The following is a 25,325-nucleotide window of genomic DNA, read 5'->3' as shown; positions in this document are numbered from 1 at the left end:
AACAAAACCGTGGATTTTGTTCGAAGGATGTTGGCTCCAACTTGTCTTGCATACACACAGTCACACAAATGTTGGCCAACAATTACGAATGTTGGAACGTGGTGATGTACAAGACGTATGACGAGCCGAGAAAAAGGAAGTTCAATAGCCAGTGCGGCTCCTTCTGCTTGATTCCAAGCATGCGTGAACTTTAGTGCGTCGGACTTGTGTGCACACAATCGGAAATTCCGACAGCAAAGTTTTGTTGGTAGAAAATTTGAGAACCTGCTAGGAAAGTCCGCCAACAAATGTTTGCTGGTGCATACACACGGTTGGACTTTCAGCCAACAAGCTCATATCCAACATTTGTTGTTGGAAAATCGTGTGTACGGGGCATCCTTCAGCTGAGGGAACATCACATTTCTGTTACCTAATCTGGCAGGTCGCCGATTCTGATGGAACAGGGGCACCAAATGTCAATATACTATATTTATTTATATCCGCTCAGTTTATTGCTTAAATGACTGTGAAATTCAACACATGGGTGTAGTAAGATGTCTGCTGCACCTTCTGACTGCAGCTGCTCTGTCAGATTAGCAAACCTGCTATGCATACACAGTAAGTATTCAGCTGACAGAACGTCATTTCTCTTGCCTAATCTGGTGGGTCGTGAATTCTCACGGAACAGGGGAACTTGAGGCGAGTCACAGCTCCCTATGTCCATTCAGACACAGAGCCCCGATTTGGCCCCACCCCCTATCTCCTGATTGGCTAACTGACTTTGATTGACAGCAACGGTAGCCAATGCTGCCGCTGCTGTGTCTCAGAGAAAATCAGGAGGAGAGTCCAGGACAGCAGAGGAACTTGTGGATATCGCTAGACAGAGATGGGGCTCTGGTAAGTATTAGGGGGGCTGCTACACACAGTAGGCTTTTTTATCTTAATGCATAGAATGCATTACGATAAAAAACCTTCTAACTTTACAACCACTTTAACCACTTGCCGACCGCTGCACGTCGATATACGTGGGCACAATGGCAGCGGTGGGCAAATAGGCGTACCTGTACGCCCTCTTTAAGAGGTGGGGATAGCAGATGCATGCGCCTGCATACGGTGTGACCGTGCCTGCAGGACCGGCGAACTCGATGTCTCCCGGCGATCATGTCACGGAGCCACAGAATGGGGAAGTGCCTATGTAAACAAGGAATTTCTCTGTTCTGGCTTGTGTCATGACAGAGATCACTGCTCTCTTTCATCGAGAGCAGTGATCGCTGTCATGTGAGTTGAAGCCCATCCCACCCACAGTTAGAATCACTCCCTAGGACACACTTAACCCCTTCATCGCCCCCTAGTGGTTAACCCCTTCCCTGCCAGTGTCATTTACACAGTAATCAGTGCATTTTTATAGCACTGATCGCTGTATAAATGACAATGGTCCCAAAATAGTGTCAAAAGTGTCCAATGTGTCTGCCATAATGTTGCAGTCCCGATAAAAATTGCAGATCGCTGCCATTACTAATAAAAAATAAATAATAATAAAAATGCCGTAAAACTATCCCCTATTTTGTAGATGTTATAACTTTTGCGCAAACCAATCAATATATGCTTATTGCGATTTTTTTAACCAAAAATATATAGAAGAATACATATTGGCCTAAACTGAGGAAAAAAATTGTCTTTTTATATATTTTTGGGGGATATTTATTATAGCAAAAAGTAAGAAATATTGCGTTTTTTCAAAATTGACGCTCTTTTTTTGTTTATAGCACAAACAATAAAAACCGCAGAGGTGATCAAATACCACCAGAAGAAAGCTCTATTAGTGGGAAAAAAAGGACGTCAATTTTGTTTGGGTGCAACGTCGCTCAACTGCTCAACTGTCAGTTAAAGCGACGGAGTGCCGAATCGCAAAAAGTGCTCTGGTCAGGAAGGGGGGGAAATCTTCCGGGGCTGAAGCAGTTAAACTATGCTTCTGTGCACCTCCATGAGTCCAAAGCTGCCAGATGAGAGGAGGAATTCAATCTATCTGACCTGTCCTCAGCAGGTTATCTCCACCTTATCTGTAGGCATTCTGCTTATAACACCAATGTTGTAAATGTAACATTTTTGTACATGCATATTATTAACGGTTGGGAAAAGGAGTATGATTTGGTGTTTTGTGGGAAAAAGACGCATGATAGGGTACCAAGCAAGTCTAATGCCACATACACACAAGCAGAATGTCCGACAGAAAAAGTCAGATGGAAGCTTTTCATCATCTATTCTGATCTGATGTGTAGGCCTCATCGGACTTTCTTTTTCGAAAATTCTGACGGATCTAGAAATGGAACATGTTCTAAATATTTCCGACGGAACCAATTCCTATCAGGAAAACCGCTCGTCTGTATGCTGTTTCAACGGACCAAAAATGACGCATGCTCTGAAGCAAGTACGAGACGGAAGCTATTGGCTACTGGCTATTGCACTTCCTTTCTCTAGTCCCGTCGTACGTTTTGTACGTCACAGCGTTCTGGATGGTCGGACTTTGGTGTGACCCTGTGTAGGCAAGACCGCTTGAGTGGAATTCTGTCGGAGTTCCGTCGGAGAAACCTTTCAGAGTTTATTCCGACTGCATAACCGATCGTGTGTACAGGGCATAACTTCTTTAGTAAGGAAACACCTAAAGATTTACCTGGTAATACCCAGTTCTTGCTTTCTTCAACAAAACTCCAAATGATGAACATTTTCCTGACCACTGAAAATATGCACGCATTAAATTCTTTCTGAACATTAGGAAATTCTCACCTGCTCATCACCCAGTTCTCTTTGCAGACGCTTTTGCCACTGTGTACTCTGCATCACTATGGCCTCCCATCTCCTCTCCAGATTGACACTTAAGAGCTGCAGATTGGGAGGATCATGGTGTGGAGACTGGTCCTGGACATTTAGAAGATGGTGACACAAACGCAGGACCGATGTCACTCCACGCCTACGAAGCCTGAGCTCAGAGCAGAGACTCTGTGGGAAAAGATGGACAATTACTTGGGCTAATAACAGAAAAAGGCACTTCAAAATAATGCTATGAATGCATATGAAAGGGTATGCAGATGTAAATCTCTACTCATATTTAGAAAATGGTAATTTCAACAAAGCTGAAAAGCAATATGATGTAAAATTCTGAGAAATATAAGTATATTGTCTTTGAATCAAAATACCAATCAGACATGGCAATTACATAATTAGACAATACTGACATTTAAAGAGTATATACAGCAGGTAAAATAAGTATTGATATACTAGAAAATAAAATGGCCCCCAAGGAAATGTCTAACACAAAATTATAATGATCAAAAAAGTTCAAAAGAAAGCAAACTTAGTTGAATTATTGAGATTTGTCAAACTCAAGTAAGGGGGGAAAAATGAATGGAGTGCGAGCCTTCGGTAAATGTATAATTAGAATGAGAATAAAAAAACCTGTCTGGGCTCAACCAGCCCAAAAGCATAAAGACAGAAATAGCCCACTGCATGTATCAAAGATGGCAAACAATTTTATTAGATAAACCACAAATGTATGTTTAAAGCAACGATGAACAGACACAAAAAAACACTAATAAAAGCAAGCCAAGTCAACCTCTTGCAGACCCATGAATAAGACCAAGATAACAGCGGCATGTGGCAATTGTGCAATAATAAATCTAGTGATGAGGGTTATACCCTTCAGTCCACAGAACCTCTTAAGAATGAATAGCTTGTGCACCAATGAAGGCCAAGATATATAAACTGTCAATGCTCATGGAGTAAAATGTGCATATCCCCAATGTCAGTCTGCTGCATAATTGGATCCAATGGTGATAAGGGTTACTGGTCACATATACACAAATTGTGCTGACAATGTCCTGCTGGTGTTTGGACGACCCAAGAAGGGGAAAAATTTTCCAATGGTCTAGAGGAGGTATGTCAAACAGGATGGTTGTGTACACACAATGTAAAGCCACTAAAGACACTCAGTGGCATATCCACTCCTGTATGGCCTCCCTCACATTGTAGCATATGGCTGTAAAAAGCAGACTGATATTCCCGATCCCCTAGGGACCATTTGTAATCCAAAGGTTGTATATAAAATAATGCATAGTTCAAGTTCTTGGGTATATACTTATCAGGTACAGAGATGTGGTCAACTCCTTGATGGTGCAGCATCAGTATTTCATTGCAGGGTGCATTCAAAAGCACTGACAAGTGGATGCCGTCACAAGGTCAGTAGGGTCATGAGGATAAGACTGTGGCAAGGCATGACACACATTAGGGAACAGGGAACACAGTTAACCCCTTGATCGCCCCCTAGTGTTAATCTTCCATGCCAGTGTCATTTATACAGTAATCTGTGCATTTTTATAGCACTGATCGCTGTATAAATGTCACTGGTCCCAAAAATGTGTCAAAAGTGTCTGATTTGTCCGCCGCAATAACGAAGTCCCAATAAAAATTGCAGATCACCGCCATTACTAGTAAAAGAAAAAAAACATTAAAAATGCCATAAATCTATTCCCTATTTTGTAGACGCTATAACTTTTGCACAAACCAATCAATATACGCCTATTGCGTGTTTTTAACAAAGATATGTAGAAGAATACCTATCGGCCTAAACTTAGGAAACATTTTTTTTTTTTTTTAAATCTGGGATATTTATTATAGCAAAAAGTAAAAGATATTGTTTTTTTCAAAATTGTCGCTCTTCTTTTGTTTATAGCGCAAAAAATAAAAACCGCAGAGGTAATCAAATACCACCAAAAGAAAGCGTTATTTGTGGGAAAAAAAGGATGTCAATTTTGTTTGGGTATAGCGTCGCATGACCGCGCAATTGTCAGTTAAAGTGACGCAGAGCCGTATCGCAAAAAATGGCCTGGTCATTGAGCAGCCAAATCTTCCGGGGCTGAAGTGGTTAAAGTTTGCTGCACAACATTTAGACAAGCCTGTGAAATACTGGGAGAATATAGTCTGAACTGTTTGGATGCCATAATACACACCAAAAACTCCATACCAACAGTGAAGTTTGGAGGTGGAAGCATCATGGTGTGCCAGTACTGCATACGGTACTGGCAAACTTCATTGAAGGAAGGATGGATGCAAAAATGTACCAAGACATTCTCAATAAAAATCTGCTGCCATCTACCAGGATGATGATGATGAAACAAGAGTGGACATTTCTGCAAGATAATGATCCCAAACACAAAGCAAAGGAAACTCTCAATTGGTTTAAAAGAAAGAAAATAAAGCTGCTAGAATGGCTCAGCCAATCACCTGACTTGAAGCCAATAGAAAATCAGTGGAAAGAACTAAAGATTCGAATTCATAGAAGAGGCTCACAGAACCTTCAAGAATTGAAGATTGTGTGGAAGAATGGGTCAAAATCACACCTGACCAATGCATGTGACTAGTTTCTCCTTATAGGAGGAGTTTTGAAACTGTCATTACCAACAAAGGATTTTATACAAAGTATTACATAAATTTCAGTTAGCGTGTTCAATACTTTTTTCCCTGTGTCATTCCGTTTTATAGCATATAACTTAATTTTTGAACTTATGTGTTTTGGTTTCTTTGTATGTATGGATTGCATAGGTTGTTACCGACATGTTTCGAAAATTTCATGTCAATAGCACCTTTAGAAATATATTCACCTAGAAATATGGTGATGTTTTCAATTCTTCTTTTACCCGCTGTATATATAAATGAAGAATGTGAAAACTGTGGAGTAAAAAGAGAGCGGTGGTTTCAACTTCGAAATTGGTTCCTCCAATTGAAGGACAGTTAAAAGTGATGGAACCGTGCATAATGTCATTATTTAATAATTAATGTTGATTGCTAGTTTAAATGTGATTACATTATCTCACTGCTTTCTTACTGCTAATTTGAAACTTCTGGAAAATCCTTAATATATAAATATAATCCAAATTTTAGGGAAAGTAGGCAGGGAAATGTTGTTATGAACGGGTTAAGTGTCAGTGACTAGAAAACCGAGAGGGGCCATCAATATGATTCGTCTCTCACAGACACAGAGTCTGACAAATAGAGCGATTAAAAGGCCACTGAGAGCCATCTCTCTCTGCCAATTATCGCCATGTATCATCCCTGGCCCAACGAGGAAGGCAGAAATATGGCCTTTTGAATGGCACTATTTAAGTGTTCGCTGATAATGAAGCACATGGCAAGGCCCTAATCACAGCTCACAGGGGAGAAGGACCCAAATCAGTCTATACATCAGGCTGGTAACTAGCAGAGAGGATGAAGGAAGGGCAGGGATCCAGAAGCAGCATAGATAGCACATAATGCCATTGTGTCAGTGCCAAGCATGATTCTGCAGAAAAAAAGTTATTATGGCACAACAATAAGTCAGCTATAGAGATCCCCTCCAACTATAAAAAGTGATTCATAGATCAGTAATGTGGACCATAAAACGGAGGTTTAGAAACAGATTACCGCACCTTCTCATTGGTACACTATATCATTAAATTACATGGAAATATATCAATATCACTATTGAAATTTGTGTTCCGAATTGTCATAAACACACAGAGGGAGGACAAAATAACTGCCAATGAAACTTGCAAGTAAAAAATATGAAAGAGGTAAATACTGGTAAATGCTTCTTTACTGCTATTTCTCATCATGTAATGAATTTGTTTTAACATGGCAACATTGTTCATAGGCTTTTTAAAGGCTGAATAATGCCCAGCTTGCATAACATTACCCTGGCATTGTTTAACATATTTATTGGCCATATCCTAGGGTGTTTTCCCAGCAACGTGATCAATTCTAATGTAGCCATGTGCTGGGCTACAGCAATATGGAGAAGGAGACATTTCCCTTTATTCTTCTCTCCCTCTACTGAAATACTGATTTTATAGTGCACCATCCCCTCAGAAGCCAGTAGGGCAAAGCTAAAGGCAAGCAAGCAGATAGACTTCTATGCAGAGTGTCAAGAATCCTGGGAGTGGTAGTTTGGGATGGCAGCCATATAATGGTACGAATTGACTCCCTACAATACAAATCCCATTAGACTCTGTGCAGTTGGGGGAGTGGAGATGATTTTTATTAAACTGCCCAGAAAAGCTCTTCCTCTTGGCACCAACCAAGTAAGTTATAGAGAGAGCACCTCTGTCTGGATATTTGCCTGCCAGCAGAGAGACTGGGAGTGAGGACACCTGGGGGCAGTGCAGCACTGCTCACATCTCAGCACCTGCACCGTTGCAGCAGGGAGACTGGAGCATGCACTCACCCTCTGCTTCCCACCACTGATCACAGAAGGCTTTCGAGGAAAGACCGAGGTTCCCCCTTTCTACAGCCTTTTGCCCATACTGCTAGCAGGGACTGAGCCACTGAGAGCAGGACACCAACTGTACCCAATCCATACCACACCCATACTGCATTCTATATCGCACTTATTGCAAACTTAGACCTATATGTCGCATGCAGGTTAATTGGGACTGTCGTTAAGTGCAAACATGCTCTTGAAGGGCCCCAACGATAGCTGTCAGAAAGACATTACAAAGGACCGCCAGTCCCATAATAATTATTCTGCAAGCCCCCTTTGTTCCCTGCCCCCTCCACTACCATCCTTCTTTTCATCTGGACAGTGCATACCCATTCTGTCTAGGACTAGCATTGCCGCATACATGCACTCTGGCAGTATAGTTCCAGCACTCAGGAGATTAACCACCATGATTGGGATCCTGGAGGGGTCTGGGGCCAGCCTCCTTCCCACTGACTACGGACCCAGGACTAGGGAGACCCCTCTCTTTGGACATCCACCTGTTATTTGTTATGTTTCCCATTTTTTTGAAAGACAGTTCCCTTGTGTTTGCACAACACCATCTTACCAGAATTTAGTAGCCATGGCTGTGGAACTCTCATCCGGCTACAGTAGGGACTGCTCCTGGGTACCTTTTACCAGCTGTCGCTCCAGTCCCTGACTTGGAGCACATCGCTTTTTGGACTGTATCATCTTGGAGCTATCGAATGGTACCCCGGGTTGCCACCACTACCTCGGGATCACCCCAAAATGACTGATAGTATACTGTATGGGTATCTCTGTTCCTTGCACTCGTATGTAGGCGCTGGGTTGTCTGGGGTGGGCATTGTTTGGGATAATGTGATCAAGCTCTTATCTAATTTTGTGTGGTATAAATTATGTGTGATTTTTCAATAAAGGTGGATCCTGTGTGCCCCTAAGCTAGTGTCGTATAGTTCTTGGGTGCGATTTCCAGCTATAATACATTGTTCCTGTGTTGCAGCAGCGAGGAAGCAGCTCTCTGGCGGATATACGCAGACGGGGTGTCTGGAGCCTGTCACATTTACTCCTGCTCACTGCTGCACTTGAGGTGGCCTTGCTACTGTTTAGGCTGATCTGGGCGCCAAATGTCATCTTATGCCTAGTCCTTACTGTTGATAACGTTGCATGTTAAATTGTGTTGTTACCATTGTTAATCCATTGTATGCTTGCCTAGTTACCATACATATTGGGTGACAATATATTAAGTTTGCCTTTACTACCTGGTCTGGTGCCGTTTTATTTGATATAGCACTACTATTGGGTACTAAGTATTACTTTCAGTGACTTTCTGTAATATTGTATGTTTGTACAACCTGGTTGGGGGGGGCCGAGTTTCTTGAGAAGGTTCTGGCAAAGAACAGAGCCATCCTATCCAGCAACTCCTACAGGGGTAGCGCTTAACTAGACTGTTGAATAAATGGGAAGTGTAGTCAGTGATTATGGGGTCAAAAGAAAATGTTCCCACTTAAAAAATCTCTGAAACATGCCATTCATTCCATTCCCATGAGGAAACTATTGCTTTACATGTGCTATTACACTAGTTGGGTGGGAATATATGGTATCATATGCAGCATAGTGATTCATTAATTAGGGTATTCATAGACATTAGATATCCATAAACTAATAGATCCTTTAACACATCAAGCCCAACCTTTTAAAACTGTGCTAGAAGTCCTCTAGAAAATACAATTGTGCTTGGAAAAGTTGAATTGAAAGGACGAAAAGGACGACCATCAATAAGCTGGATGGCTACAGTCACAGAAATTAGGAACATGCTATTGCAAAGACCTAACTTCCACAAAGAAGACAGATGATTTTGGTATCCATGTGGTCATCAGAAGACAACATCAACATGACAGCACATAATAATAATAATAATAATAATAGATATTAAGCTATTAGTTCCCACTGTTTTTCATGAGATCACATATCAATGCCTATGATGGATGCTCCCTGCCCCCTTTTAAGTGGAGCAATTGGCTGAAGAGGTTAGAAAAGCTGTTCCTGGCATTATTGTACCACCGGATAAGCTTTCCCCCGCAGTATCTAGGTACTCTTTCTCCCCTTTATCTGTCTGCATTAACTGAGACATTCAACTAAGCTGGGCATTTGTGTTTATGGATGGAGTAGTTCATAATAATGCTGGAGGGTGGTTGGATCAAACCTGCGTGTGTGATCAGCCCCTTGTGTCTATGGCCACACTTAGTTTCCTACAAGAACAGCTATGACCAACATTACACAAAGACATTACGCAAAGACAACAGTACCATTTGTACTTGAGTGCTGTCATTGGACATATGAGTTATAAGCTTCTTTCTTCCAAAGTAGGTTATGGACTTAAAAGTCTATTTGGAACTTTCAGGGTGCCAAAGAACATAGTAAATAATTAAACAATTGATTTTTTTCTATTTAGTCTATTTAGACTATTTACTTACAGTGGCGGCTGGTGGGTTCTTCTTTGGGGGGGGCCGCAAACAAACACCCACCCCAGGTGGTGTGGCACAGCACCCTCCCTTCGCTCAGGTGGCAGGGCTGTGGTGTCCTCTCCTGTAGGGAGTGCAGGCAGCCTGATGCTTTGGCCAATCGGGAAACAGGTCTCACAGACCTGCCTCCTGATTGGCAGGGAGGAACTTTAGTGTGATAATAGAAAAAATTAATTTGCTATGGTCACACAACTGGGTGGGCTCGGAGCATAATATTCTGCACTCTGAGCCCACCCTTTTTTGAAGCCTATTAGAGCCTCTGGCTCTAATCAGGTGCTTCAAAAAAACACCCCACCGCACTGGAATCCATGGTCTGGCGCCACTGAAATGTAGATCAGGGGGCCGGATGCATGGATAGGGGAGGCGACGCCCGTGCGCCCTCTATGAATGGGCCGCCACTGTTTACTTATGTTCTTTGGTACCCTGAAAGTACCAACTAGATTTACAGTATCTCACAAAAGTAAGTACACCCCTCACATTTTTGTAAATATTTTTTTATATCTTTTCTTGTTACAAGACTGATGAAATGACACTTTGCTACAATATAAAGTAGTGAGCCTACAGCTTGTATAACAGTGTAAATTAGCTGTTCCCTCAAAATAACTTAACACCGCTGGCAACAAATGTGAGTACACCCCTAAGTGAAAATGTCTAAATTGGGCCCAATCAGCCATTTTCCTTCCACGGTGTCATGTGACTCATTAGTGTTACAAGGTCTCAGGTGTGAATGGGGAGCAGATGTGTTAAATTTGATGTTATCACTCTCACTCATACTGGTCACTGGAAGTTCAACATGGCACCTCATGGCAAAGAACTCTCTGAGGATCTGAAAAAAAGAATTGCTCTAATAAAGATGGCCTAGGCTATAAGGAGATTGCCAAGACCCTGAAACTGAGCTGCAGCATGGTGGCCAAGACCATACAGAGGTTTAACAGGACAGGTTCCACTCAGAACAGGCCTCATCATGGTCGACCAAAGTTGAGTGCACACGCTCAGCGTCATATTCAGAGGTTGTCTTTGGGAAATAGATGTATGAGTGCTACCAGCATTGCTGCAGAGGTTGAAGGGGGGGGGGTGTCAGCCTGTCAGTGCTCAGACCATACTCCGCACACTGCATCAAATTGATCTACATGGCTGTCATCCAAGAAAGAAGCCTCTTCTAAAGATGATGCACAAGAAAGCCTGCAAACTGTTTGCTGAAGACAAGCAGACCAAGGACATGGATTACTGGAACCGATGAGACCAAGATAAACTTATTTGGTTCAGATGATGTCAAGCGTGTGTGGCGGCAACCAGGTGAGGCGTACAAAGACAAGTGTGTCTTGCCTACAGTCAAGTATGGTGGTGGGAGTGTCATGGTCTGGGGCTGCATGAGTGCTGCCAGGACTGGAGAGCTACAGTTCATTGAGGGAACCATGAATGCCAACATGTACTGTGACATACTGAAGCAGAGCACGATCCTTCCCTTCGGAGACTGGGCCGCAGGGCAGTATTTCAACATGATAACGACCCCAAACACACCTTCAAGATGACCACTGCCTTGCTAAAGCAGCTGGGGGTAAAGGTGATGGACTGGCCAAGCATGGCTCCAGACCTAAACCCTATTGAGAATCTGTGGGGCATCCTCAAATGGATGGTGGAGGAGTGCAAGTTCTCTAACATCCACTAGCTCCGTGATGTTGTCATGGAGGAGTAGAAGAGGACTCCAGTGGCAACCTGCGAAGCTCTGGTGAACTCCATGCCCAAGAGGGTTAAGGCAGTGCCTGAAAATAATGGTGGCCACACAAAATATTGACACTTTGGGCCCAATTTGGACATTTTCACTTAGGGGTGTACTAACTTTTGTGTACCAGCGGTTTAGACATTAATGGCTGTGTATAGAGTTATTTTGAGGAGACAGCAAATTTACACTGTTATACAAGCTGTACACTCCCTACTTTACATTGTAGCAAAGTGTAATTGCTTCAATGTTGTCACCAGGGGTGTAATTAGAAATCTCAGGGCCCTATAGCAAAATGTTGTATGGGGCCCCCCCTGCAAACAGCCCCCCCACAAAAAAAATGAATTTTAAATAAGGTATTATTATATTAACTGTTATACAGTATTACATGTAACATACACCTAGTGGAATAATTGTAAATGTAGTGCATGAATAGGCCAGCAGCAGGGACTCCACTGAGCTCAGCATGCATGTTCTTCTCATAGAACAGTGAGCACACACCTGCTAATACATTACAAACCTGGAAGATAGCTGGGGGGCCCTCCCTCAGGCACTCAGTCGGGTGGCTCGGGTCGCGGCCCTCGCGGGCAGGAGGAGGAGAGAAGTCTGGCTGTGGGCAATGCACTGGCTGCGGGAGTCGGCTCCAGGACTGGCTGGCACTGGGCACAGGCTGCCGTGGATCTGCACCGCAGAATGCCGCTGGAGGAGGAGATACAGACGCTTACTCTGGACTGGGCTCTGGCTGCTGCTCTCTCTTTGCTGCTACTGCTGCGGCCAGAGGCGGAGAAGGAGAGGAGGTGGGTGGACTCGGAGCGCTGCACAGGGCAGCTCTGGGTAAGGCGGCCCTCGCAACGCTCAGCCTCTGACTGACTCTGCTGATGACATCACTGGTTGCTAGACACGAGGCAGGGTGGCCCTAACAACCAGTTTGCCAATGTTTATCACGGTGGCTATGTGTCCTTATTTCATTCCGGGACACTGTATTGTAATGCAGGTGCCCGGGACACAAATCTGAATTGAGGTAGAATCCCAGGAAATCCGGAACACCTGGGCACCCTACTGCGGGCAGCGGGCCCCACTCGCCAGCGGGCCCCATTGGCAGTGGGCCCCACTAGGCTGCGGGCCCCATAGTGTCTGCCTGGGTCGCTATGGCAGTAGTTTTGCCACTGGTTGTCACATGAAAATCTATAATAAAATATTTGCAGAAATGTGAGGGGTGTACTCACTTTTATGGAGTACTGTATATGTCTATAACCTTCTTTGGAATATGCAATTTTTTGGGGACATGGTGCCCTGATTCTTGACCAGTCCTATCTTGGTATGAGCATCCTTCTCTTAAAGAAGAAGTATGGCCAGAAGTTTATAAACCTTGTTGAATCCCACAGGGGACCCTGTGCACTTGGTTCTGTTCAAATCTGTTCAGTGATTGCTGAGCATGGTGGTTGGACAGCCCCCCCCCCCCCCCCCTTCAGCGCTGCCTGGCCACACTGATAGCAAAAAGACGAAAACTTAATTAGTTCTTACTGACAGCGCACATAGAAAAGGGGTGGTGATGGGTTACAGACAATGCACACAGAACCCACACAACACATGCCCCTGCCTCCTCTGAATGCTGCCAGTCAAAACATCTGCAGCCCTCTATGTAATGGAAAGCAGCACTGTTGTTCTCACAAACACAGACCCACAACTACAAATGCCAGCTACTACACTAGTCTCTAGTGTACAGGAGTAATGGGGAGTAATACAGGCATAAGAAACTCCTCTGTATCCAGCATTCACATGAACATACCCTTAAAGTGTATTTATACTTATAAAGTCAAATTGGAGAACCCCCCACTATGTGTTCCCATTCATACAGCATACCTAAAATTGGATATTTCTTGGAAGAAGCTGTCATGAGTGACCGCAAGCATATCTGAACAAGTTTAGTGTGATCTGTTGCAATAGAAAGAGCTTGGGACTGGTTGAGCTCCCTTGAAATAACATAAAATGAAGAAACTTAGCTACTAAACCTTTAAACCTGTGTTAGGGCAGACATGTTCAAATCTAGTTTACAACTGATAATGCGATTCGGCCAGCACAGTACAGGCAGAATCAATTATGAAAAACACAGTATCCTCATAAACAAAAATAACTAAGGGCCCTTTCAAACAGGCTGTCTGATCAGGTCCGCCTGTCAGTTTTTCAGGCGGACCTGATCGGACTTTCCAATCTCCCCTATGGAGCAGCGGATGTAACCGGCCACACGTCCGATGACATTCACCGCTATCTGATCTGATCCTGTCTGCAAAATCCAGACGGATGGTGGTCCTATTTTTCATCCGTCTTGTGAATCGGATATGATCGGAGGAAAACAGACAGGCAGTCTATTTTCACCCAATTTCCCCATAAAGGAGAGTGGGACTGGGTCCGTCTCTACTCTGCACAGTGAGTGGAGACGTACTTGTTCCACAGAGGCGCCCGTGTAAAAGTTCCTAAGTAGTATTTTTCAGTCCTGGGTTTTCCAGAAAAGAGCATCTAAAAATGGTAAGCTGCAATTTTTTATTTTTTATTTTTGTAAGGTTACAAGTATGCTATGTGAATGGGGACATGTAACAGATATAAAGTAGGTGTTATCCCAATTTGGTTGCAAAAGTGGAAATACACTTTAAGAAAGAAAATAGTCTGACTGCAGCGTTACTAAAAGTTCTATTTGTCAGAGTGAAAAGCATCTTAAGAAGTGCATTTCACCACTTTAAGAACTGCTTCAAACCGCAGGTCAGCTACGGCTGACCTAATATACAGCACACAGGAAAAAACTTTGTTTTACTGGCAAATAAATCAAAAGAAAATGATTTGCTACAGCGAGTAAATCTGACTGCTTAATTTTAAATCAAATAAATGTAAACTCAGTGGATGTAACTCAATTTAAGCCATAAATTCAATGCTGTCCCTTTGCATTGCTTTTACACAGTAGTACTGCTGAACAAGAGTAAAGAAGAAAAATCTGTAGCAAGCATTTTGATGCTATAGGCATACTGCTCAATGCATGGAGCTGGCAGGGTGTTCAGCTAATACGGGGCTCAGTGCCCCCCTGACCTCACCACCAAGGCTTTATTACTAATTATAGTGAGAATATTGATCTCCTATCGTGCCTGTCAACATCACTTAACCTGAGACTTGGGCTGGTAGGAGGTGGAAGGGGAACAGCAATCAGCTTCAGAGACAAATAAAAAGATAGAACAAAAAGGCATTCTCCCCAATTATTTTTACAATGGACATTATTTGTTTTATCTATGTTGATTAACTCCACTTTTTAAATCTGAAAACTTATTGATACCATACTACTCTATTTTTGTTCTAAAATAATGTTTTAAGTATTTAATGTTTTGTTAAAGATATTGCTATATACTTCATGGCAATTTAGTTCACATTACATAGTTACATAGTAGGTGAGGTTGAATAAAGACACAAGTCCATCAAGTCCAACCTATGTGTGTGATTGTATGTCAGTATTACATTGTATATCCCTGTATGTTGCGGTCGTACATTGAATCATTATACAAACCATATCATTTTCAGAACAGTAGAATGTAATATGTGGTTAATGTGTATGTATTTTTTTTTCAGTTTGGATAAAATGTGAAAAAAATTTGAACCCCTGTCAGTTTTCTTTTTCTGCCTGTCATTGCTGGGGAGATTCAACTTCAATATTGCTCCTGGTGATCACTGTCTTTGGTACACAAATTGGTGGGAAATCCAACATTTTCACTTGTCACAGGAATAGATAGTGAAGGGAAAGTTTCCAATGGGAAAATTCACTCTGATAACAACTGTCTAAGTGGGGATGTTTCATCACTGTATCTTTGGGACAGGAAGTAAAGGGCAATCTATCCAATAATACATGGACAGAAAAAAAAATACCCTGACGGGGTCTTAACCCTTACCTACTCTAGCCAAAGCTTAAAAAGAGGTTTAGCTTTACATACACTTTAAACAGGTTATATGCTTTTAAGAGAGTAACTCTAGGAAACAATAAGAGCCTGCTTACATTTGTCCATTTTTATGCAGCAAAACTCATGCATTTTGCTGTATGAAAATGTATTCCAGGTAGAAATCCCATTCTGTCCTATATGACTAGTCCATACACAACAAAGTGTGCTACCATGTGCACTGCTTTTAGATAAAGCAATGCCAGAAAGAAAAACCTGTAGGCAGTTGGTAGTGTGCTATCGCATCCATTGCATCCTTGGTATGCCCCAGATAAAACGGAGCAAAAGACAAAGAGGGAAATTTAGTAAATTCTACCTATTATTTACACTTTTAAACATAATTTTGTGGATAGGTGGATAGGTTAGCCGGCATTCTAGACATGAGCCTTTCCTGTTAACATTTGATTCTTGCACTTTTCATATTTATTAAGAAATCAATCCATATCACTGTGCATTGTGCTATCTTAGGATACACTTGCTCACCTAAAGATTGAAATATTCAAGAATTGTGCTTATGTTGTTCACATGTTTATGGAAAAAATGGACTTGTGCTATGCCAGTGATATCTTATAGCTTAATTAGACTTCTACGATCCTGTGATCTGCTGGTATACAGGCACAGGGAGGGGTTCCTTGCTACCACAGCTTATAAGTCTCTATGTAGCAGCAAAACCCAGTAACAGTTGCACCACTGCCAATTTCAGCTTTAGGTAAATCTGGGATATGCATATGAAGGTTACTTTAACTTAGCCCTTCTAAGCAACTTACCTTCCTTTCTCTCCATCACCATTCACCAGTAGGGAAGGAGAGCCACTGAACTCCTTATTTAAAAGCAATGACCAGCCCAGGGCTGTAACATGGAATAACAATGAATGTGCTACTCTTTACCTGGTAACAGCTATTTCCTTTTGCTCTGAGCACTGAATGGAGCCATGAGGGATGAAGTAATTATACTTTTATGCTAGCAATGAGTGGGTGTTCTACATGGGCAAAGCACAGGTTCCCTTTAACTATCAGTAGAGAGTAAATATACCACTTTCCAAGTGGTGTGTTTAGTAAGAGAAGGTAGGATTCAGTAATGACTTGCAGAGTCATTAGTAAATCCCATTACATGCAAACTGAACATCTTCAACAAGATTTTTCTGCATCTGTCTGTTCCAGTTTTGGGGATTCCTACTGGAAACAGCTTAGTCTTCACTATCATACACTGCCCTGGTTGATTGGAACAAGGATGGATTGGGAAGCTTTATTCTCCTAAATTATCTAATCATGAACAGTTGAAATTCATAATTTTCTAAAACTCTTTGCACATGACTAGGTATACATCATGTTCACCTGGCTAAGTAAAAACTTTAACTGGACTCCTCCATGAGCAGTCTTCAGCAGAGAGCAGATGGAATTTTTAAAAGAGCCTAACCCTACATACCACGAAAATATAGAAGGATGATATGGAGAGCCCCCCGTTGGAACATCTGGAAACTGATGAGACCTTTGAGAATTAACCTAAAGTGTTACTAAACCCACAACAATAAAATCTGTCTGTATATGCAGAATGTAATAATCACTGTGGAACTTTAGGGGTCAATCCTCTGCATTGTGTAAAAATCTGCTTTGATTCTATATGCACAGATCCTTCCCTTCCTGCAGGGTCTCCCCGAGCAAAGCCAGATAATACACAGTCAGAGTGGTCCCCCTGCACATGCTCATCTTGGTCTCTATTGCTGGAGAGAATATTTCCTTGTTGAGCTGAGGTTTTCAGGTCACATAATATTGACATTTGGGCATGTATACAGATCCTAAATGACAGCCCAGTCCCTCCCTCCTCCTCCATGCCCAGTAACTAAAAAAGAACACAGTGGGTGGGATGTCACTTCTTGATTGATGGATGATCAGCCTCCCATAACAGCATGAGGACACAGGCTATAGTGGAAATGTCCTCCAACCTGAACACTCAGCACTCCAGCAAACCCTGCAGTTTATCACGTGACCGTGGTATACAGATCAGCCAAAAAGGTATATAGTGGCAGTATTTTAATGTAAAAAGAAGATTTATAAGCTGTGGGCACGGGGGGGGGGGGGGGGGTTATTGATTGTCATAATACTGGGTTTAGTATCACTTTAATAAAGTGATATTACATCTATTGTGAGGTGAGAGTTCTCTGGGCACAGAGGTGGCACAACTGTTCCTGTGTTGGATGACATATAGTCACTGAAAGGACTTGAAGACTTTTTGTCACTTTTTACTTAATATTAGTGTTTGAAGTCACTATCACTGGTACATATACTTTTACTTGATGAGTATTGATGTTTGTTTTTACAGTATCACACTGATAACAAGTCTAATATTCACTGTTATATAAGGGCAATTCATTTTGTGATATTATATCTAGGCCACCTCCGGTTATTGGTGTGCTCAGTTTGGAGAGTTTGTGGTTTATCATCGTTAATTATTTTAGCTTCATTATTTCTTGTATTTGTGTATGGTGGGTAGCGCACACAACATCACATTATTACTTAATCACTTATATAGTGTGGGAACACTACTGGATGGTAGCAGCAACCCCTTTCACCATTATTTTAAACACTTGATTCGTAGCGCAGGAGTCACACTTTGATCTAACCTGATCCTAACACTTAACCTTTAAATTAAGTTTAGCCCTTATCTTAGCTCTTACAATTATTTCTTAACAATAAACCTTAGCTCTATAACATAACTTAACAGTTCCCTAAAATGTATTTTAACAATAAATCTTGAACCCTAATGTGAAGTTAATCTTGTAAATCAGTACTTACCTGGTCCTCTCTGAAACTCTAAAGCAGGGGTGCCAACCTTTTGAAGAGTGAGGGCCACTTAAGTGACTTGTTAACCGGTCACAGGCCACAATGAGTGGAGCAAGTAGATGACAGATCCATGTCCATTCTGCATATGCAGAGCAGACACGGACACAGCCCGCTCTCCTCTATGGGCCCTCCGATCCCATCTAGCCAGATGGAAGGGGACGAATCCTCCCTTCTGTCTTTTTTAGCAGGTCGGATTGGAGGTAGGTGGGTGTAAACAGCCACAAGTCTGTTTACATCTGTGGCTACATAGAGGTGATTGGGTCAGACCAATCATGTCATTAAGGCCTAAGGCTGCTTTCACACTGATGCGGGGTGATTTACTCACACCGAGGGTGCAGCGCAGTGCACTTGTGACTTTCCTGTGGGTTAGCTGCACTTTGACCTAAACTTCTATTATATCCTGCAGGTGTGGTTCACTTTCTGAAAGTGCACCAAACCCGCAGGTAATAATAGAAGTCTATGGCTCAGTGCAGGTAACCCGCAGGTGTTCTGCGCTGCACCTGCGGATCAGTTTGAAAGCAGCCCAGTAACTACTGCAGAACAGATATGCCCATATATACACTGTCATTTTAGTAATAAACTTACCTTTAATAACAGTCTTCCATTCAGGTATTGCCAGCTGTTGCTGTCCCAGGCAGAGCACATTTGGTATCACTCCACCTGTGACAGAAGTTGGAGCTATAAAGGAAGCATTGGCTTATGCGGCTCTGCAGCCACTTGCTTCCTCCGCCGGCTTCATTCACAACACTGATGCTCTGGCCAACCCACCATCCCCGAGAGGAGGTCACAGGCCACATCAGAGGGCTCCGCGGGCCATTGGTTGGGCACCCCTGCTCTAGAGCTATCCTTCCCAGCGGAAATTCTCCAGCCTCACCTCCAGAGCAAAGCAGTGGCAAGATAGCAGTGCTTAGGACCCCAGATTTGGGTATCGAAACTGCATTACTCTTTCCTGACAGCTCAATTACCTTTTTGATGAATTGTGTGCACCTAAGACCTAGAAGGGCAGCCACATGGCATGGCGGTGGTCACATCTGTTAGTGAGAAACACTGCTACTACTAAGAAATTAGGACATGGATGCTTTCAACTTCCCACAATACCTCTCATAGTTATAGGTAACCTGATGCCAGCTGATCAAAAATCACAGAATCCTCTTAACAATGCCATAATATACAAAAGCACCTTGGTATAACACTTAATACAGAGGAAACTTTTTTTCTTTGCATCCATCTTCTTGTGGTCCTAAACAAAGGCTATGTGGCACCTTTAGGGGTCAAAGATTTCTGATGTGCTCATTTGTACCCATGATCCATAACATTTTTTACATATATTTGCTTATCCAAAATTATTTTAAAATGTACAAGCTGTCTTGATCCACTTTGGATCTTGGTTTTGCTTATCAATAGCTATGAGTTTTTTTTAAAGTTCCTGTAAACCTTTTGAAAGTGAAAATCTTTATAGCACATAAAGCAGGGACATGGTATATTTTCAGTCTAGCAAACAAAAATGCTAAGGTTTGCTTTTAGGTTCTATAGACATGATAAATATTTGGAAGCAATAACCAAAGCTGCCACAATGGTTTTAATTTAAGCATCATGTCTAAATAGTCCATTACCTTGTAGTTTGGTGTACAAAGAAGAAATACAACTAATAACTATAGCAATGAAAGTTTAGATGTGTTATGAGAAAGGGAGGGTACCACAAAAAGTATGATGACCTAAAAAAGTTTCATAGTATAATCAATGGAAACTGAAGGTTAGCCATACACAGACATATGTATCATTAGGCAGCAGAAGAAAAAACAAAATAAAAAGTGATGGCTACCTGGAATTGTTGAAGTTCTCTTTGTAGATGTTCTTTACTACCTCCATTGCCTTCTTTGTCCACCCTCAGACTAGAGTTATACAAGGCTAGTTCAGTATCTCTCAACCAAGACTTTAGTTCTTTTACTCGCTGATCAAGTTGCTGCACCAGACTTCCACTCCCAGGAGAGAGCACAGGACGAGGTGAAGAGTATGATAGAGCTTCAGAAAGAGACCTCTGTGGAAGAGAGTAGCAGACAAGTGATACCTAAACCAGCGTTCCTCAACCTTTTTTCAGTCGTGGCACCCTTTAAAAGTATGCAAAATCTAGAGACATCTCAATCTAAAATTTTAAAAACATACATGTTACTTGTCAATGGGGAACCTGAGCCTGGGAGAATGCACACAGCTACTTTGATGAAATTAACTTTACATCAAAAGCCCCCCTTCACATCAGAGGCCCCCCTATACGTGAGAGCCCCTTATCATACAGGTCACACCAGCACCCTCATCACAGAGCCCCTCAATCACACAGCCCCACCATCACAGTGGTCCCCACTTTACATCAGAGTTCTATGTTTTGATTCCAGTAGTGGCGCAGAGAGAGGAAGGAGGTCTGAAGGGGGTGTACTTTTGTCTTCTCCTGAATGCTGGGGGGAGACCAGCATGCCGTCTGCTCTGGATCAGAGTCATGTGTTGCCATTGTTCTGAGGAACCAGTCACCATCACCATGGCAACAAATGATGGCATGCGTCCTAGCCCTAGCGCATCTTTGGTTGTTATGGTGCTGGCGGCTGGCCTGGATGCACCATGGAAATTCACAACATTAATGTAGGGCAAATTGGGACCTGGGCTTCGAGCACCACAAGAAAACCAGACAGCATACCAGGGTGCCATGCCACCCTGGTTCAGAAACACTGACCTAAGCTACAATAATACCATAAAATTAGGACTGGTTTCATACAAAAAGCAAAAAGTTTATTTGATGGGGTGGCATTTTACAGGTACAAGGGATGTAGCTATGCCAAAACACAAGATGCAAGTGCTAACTGCTTTGTTGATAGAGGTCTATGGCTTCAAATTATCATACCTGTGTTTCAACTATTTATTTATTTTTTATACTTGTATATCTAATTCTGCCTAAAAATTCCCATGGGGGGGGGGGTTCTCTTCTTCTATTGCTATTAATACTTGGGATGTTGGTGGAATGCGGGATTAGAAGATACTACCTTGCTTTACTTTTCGATTTAAATGCAAGCTAAGCACTTGACTTGAGCAGTTATCCCATCTATTGGAGGGCAGTGCTTCTCCCGGGGTTCACCATCGGCTTCCCCTGCCTGCTCTCCGAGGGCATCATGGCGGTGGCTTCCTCTGCTCTCCGTGGGCATTAGGCAGTGGCAAATTTTCGGCCAACCAGGAAACGGGTCTTATACCGGGAGGAGGATCAGTGTTTCAATAGTGAATATTCATTTGCAATTGTAACACACCTGGGTGGGTTCTTAGGGCAATGCTCAGCGCCCTGAGCCCACCCTATTTTGAAGCCTATTACAGCCTCTGGCTCTAATCAGGTTCTTCAAACCCCCCCATTGGAATTCACACATCTGGGGTCCTGAAAGGGTCCGGATGCATGGATAGATGGGGCGGCTGTGGATAGGGGGGCGGCGCCCCTAATGGACGGGCCGCCCCTGTCCTGCAGTGTCAAACACTGATCCACTGCTTGGAAATCTTTCCCCAAAGTATGCTGGGAAACTGACACTTTGGCAAGTGTCCATCTCCTGGGTTCCTAACCCAGCCCCCTGGTTTCTCCCTATGACCTCACATCACTGTAAGTTAAAGTAGTGATATGAGGTCAGAGGGAGAAACCAGTGAAAGTTGTAAGGAACACAGGGGATCTACATCACATGGAAGTGTGGAAGTGACGGTTTTCAGGGGCAAGCACTTGTAAGCAGTGTTCAGTAGCATGGGTATGTGGAAAGGTGAGTACCTAATGCCTTCTTGTACAGGTATGGTGTTTCTGCATATTTTTGGTATCCTCACCTTAAGAGGGGGGCAGCTTTTATTTCTTTATAAAAAATAAAACACACAAAAAAGTCTTGCAGTGTTCTCCTAACATGACGTGCACTACAAGAACATGCAACAATAATATATCACTTACTATAGTGATACCTTTTCCAATTTAGCTGGTTCACCTAGTGAAATGCTTAGAAAATCCTCCTAATATCTAAAATGCAAGTCACTTGGCTGTCATGAAGGTCCGGGGGCCTCAGCAATTTCTGATTCAAATACATTGAGGGAGTACACTAATCAGGAAGTGCCACATCTACATAATTGCATACATGTTTTCAATGTCAGTGACCTAAAGAAGTATTCCAGGTATGAATATTTTATACATTGCTACATTGGTCCAGACTAAACCAATGTATATATGTATATAAGTATATACTATTCCTGGCTGATACCCCTGGAGCTGGAAATCACTGAAGTAGATAGTGCTACTTTTGTAATCTCCACTTGCTTCCAGGTGATGTACTGAGCAGCTGGACTGCTGCTTTCTGAACAAAGGAGGCCAGTCGCTCCGCACAGGCGCCATTCAGAGGATGCTCTGCATTTTCTCAATGATTGAAAAGCATTTTAAAGCATGAGATGGAAAGTGTGACTGCTCAGCATGAGACCCGCAAGAAAGAGCAGATAACTGGAGTAGCAGTTTCTACTTCAGTGGTCTCCAGCTTCCAGGGGCATCAGCCAGGTATGGTACATACATATTAACATTGGTCCAAGCTAGACCAATATAACTACGTATCCAATTTTCTATGATTGGAATTCTTCTTTAAAGAACTAAAGCAAGAAGGCCATTATCGCAGCAAGGTAACTAGAGTCTTCAAATGCATGTCAGCAACGAAAGCCTTAGTGTTCCTTTCATTAGAGGTTTTCTTTACATTTCCAGAAGTTAATAATATCTAAAGGTTTTCCTTCTGTAATGAACTGATAGCTACTAACCTAGGCACACCTGAAATGACAGTTTTGAAAACAACAAAATGTTTTACATCCTTGTCTTTACTAATGGTTTGTTTTAATTAAATGACAGGGACAGCCTACTGTTGTATCTCTGGATAGAGTAGGGTAGGGTATTGGAAACACCTAGCACATATGCTGGACTATTACCAGATACTTTGCTGAAATTATTTATTAGAATATGCTTCAGACAGAACAGTCAAAGACTTCACCAAACCTCTAATGTTGTTTTATTAGTATATTTTTTAAGTATTTAACGGTGAAATTGCAAGCAGGTAAACGTATGTCAAGTTGACATCTATGGCATGACACAATCTGTCTTTCACTATTATCCTGTCAGAATAGTACTTTGGTTCAAATGCTTGTAATTAGACCTCTTTAACCAGATTAAGCTCACCTTGAGCATGTCCCACTTCTCCTGAATCATCTCTTCCTTGTCTTGGATGTTAATGGGTAGCACATCACCTTCCTTCCTCAAGGTCGCCAGTTGACGAAGTAAAGCGCGCATCCTGTCTTCCCTCAGTGACATCTCCACACTGCACCTCTGTAGAATGAATAGATGCAGATATGAATTTACATTGCTACAAAAGGCTCATTTGTACACTGTGAATACAAAATGTTCCAGTATACTGGAAATTTTGTCAACAGCTGTTTTACCTGCAAAAGGATCCACAATTTTAGTTAAAAATGCTTGTTATTCATACATCATCTCCATCACATTGCATATGCAGTTGAATTTAGTGATTCCTGGTTCAGAATTGGAGTTTCTTGGGTCACCTACCAGGTTGCTGGACAGAGCAGATCATTCTGATTTACTATTCCATTCACAGGCTGAAGGTGGAGAGGTGGCACAATGATCTGCATTGCCTAACCAGCACAATGATGTATTTCCTGCCTTTGGTGCAGTAGAGGTGTGTGGATCAAAATAGTAGCTGAAAAGAATTAAAAATTATTTTGCAGGTAGACCTGTTAGCATATTTGCCTTTTACATTTATATGTAGCTATCTGCTGGAGTTCCATTTTAAGGTCATAGCCTACAAAATTTTTTTTTTTTTTCACTTTTAAGGACTGTTTCCGGACTTTATTGTTGTGTGAGGATCACATGGAGAGCAGTCAGAAATAGGAACTTAACTTTGTATAGAATGAAAAGCTTATTCCACACATCTTTTATTTCTGTTTAGAGACAACTGCAGAGTCTGGCTGTTTAATGTTGTTTTACACCTCCCTCAGTATTTGTCTGTGTGTTCCTATCCATCCTTTTGTACAACTGCTGTATTCACGGTTGGCACTGTGTAAATACAAATATGCCAACATGCAACATAAAAGCTGTCCCCCGTGGAGTGGTGCAGTGCCAGAATACGAAGGACATGAAGGAATAAATCATATCGTCTATAAGCAGAGCTATATACATGTTATGTATTGCACACAAGGGTGAAATACTCATGAATTGTTTTAGAGGTGTATTAATCTGAAATTCTGACTCAGACATGTCTCTGAACAAAAGTGTACATGGGAATGTTTGGCTGGGGGGTGGGGATAAATCCCCCATTCTTCCTTTGCCCCATCCAAAGAAAAAACATCAGCACAATAACCTCAAAGGACATTGAAAAAGAAGTTCATCGTTGCTATAGAGACGTAATTTTGGAAAGGATAAGGCAAAGTACAGCAAAGAGGGTGGTGCTGGGGGAGGGATAAGGGATTCTACTAATCCTTAAACTGACATAGCCATTTAAAAACCTTGAAGGCCATATGGACATCACAGCCTTAATACAGCCAGTAATCACGTTCATTAGGGTATCGTCGGTTGCTAAAACTGATACATTATTTGGGTAAATTATTTAAAACCATGTCTGCTCAAAGAAAAGGTTTCATTGTATTATAGAATACAAAATTGTGAGTGTCATACTTGAAATGGGAAATGCCAAAGGGCAGTCCTGTCTGATTCTACACCGTTGGCTTAATCTGGTCATAAAGTTAGGCCAATGTGTGTTAACAACAAAGCTATATCACCTTCAAAATTTTTCACATTTTTGATTAAAATTTTGTAAAATTAAAACAGCCACATTATGAATATTTTTATTAAACTATTGTGTGTTCTTATCACTTAAAGTGGAACTTTAATCAGAAAATTAAGTCCTGCTAGATCACTTCAGGCTGGCCCCTTTTCCAGGTATAGCTTTGTAAAACATTACAAATACCTGTCTATACTGTTTA

At 42.1% G+C, this 25,325-nt stretch overlaps 1 protein-coding gene across 1 annotated transcript in view; it reads right to left on the bottom strand.

The window, feature by feature from the left end:
- AKAP6 (A-kinase anchoring protein 6) overlaps window positions 1–25,325 on the bottom strand; it is a 412,130-nt gene that overhangs the window by 23,708 nt on the left and 363,097 nt on the right. Inside the window, exons 10-12 of the mRNA XM_073609738.1 lie at window positions 23,509–23,655; window positions 20,122–20,337; window positions 2,764–2,976 (exon numbers count right to left, since the gene is read on the bottom strand). Coding sequence (XP_073465839.1) covers window positions 2,764–2,976; window positions 20,122–20,337; window positions 23,509–23,655 — 576 coding nt within the window. The remainder of the gene's footprint in view (window positions 1–2,763; window positions 2,977–20,121; window positions 20,338–23,508; window positions 23,656–25,325) is intronic.

Source organism: Aquarana catesbeiana, linkage group LG13 (assembly GCF_042186555.1).
Source record: "Aquarana catesbeiana isolate 2022-GZ linkage group LG13, ASM4218655v1, whole genome shotgun sequence".
Taxonomy (NCBI): Eukaryota; Metazoa; Chordata; class Amphibia; order Anura; family Ranidae; genus Aquarana; species Aquarana catesbeiana.
This window is presented reverse-complemented; position numbering and strand designations above follow the sequence as displayed.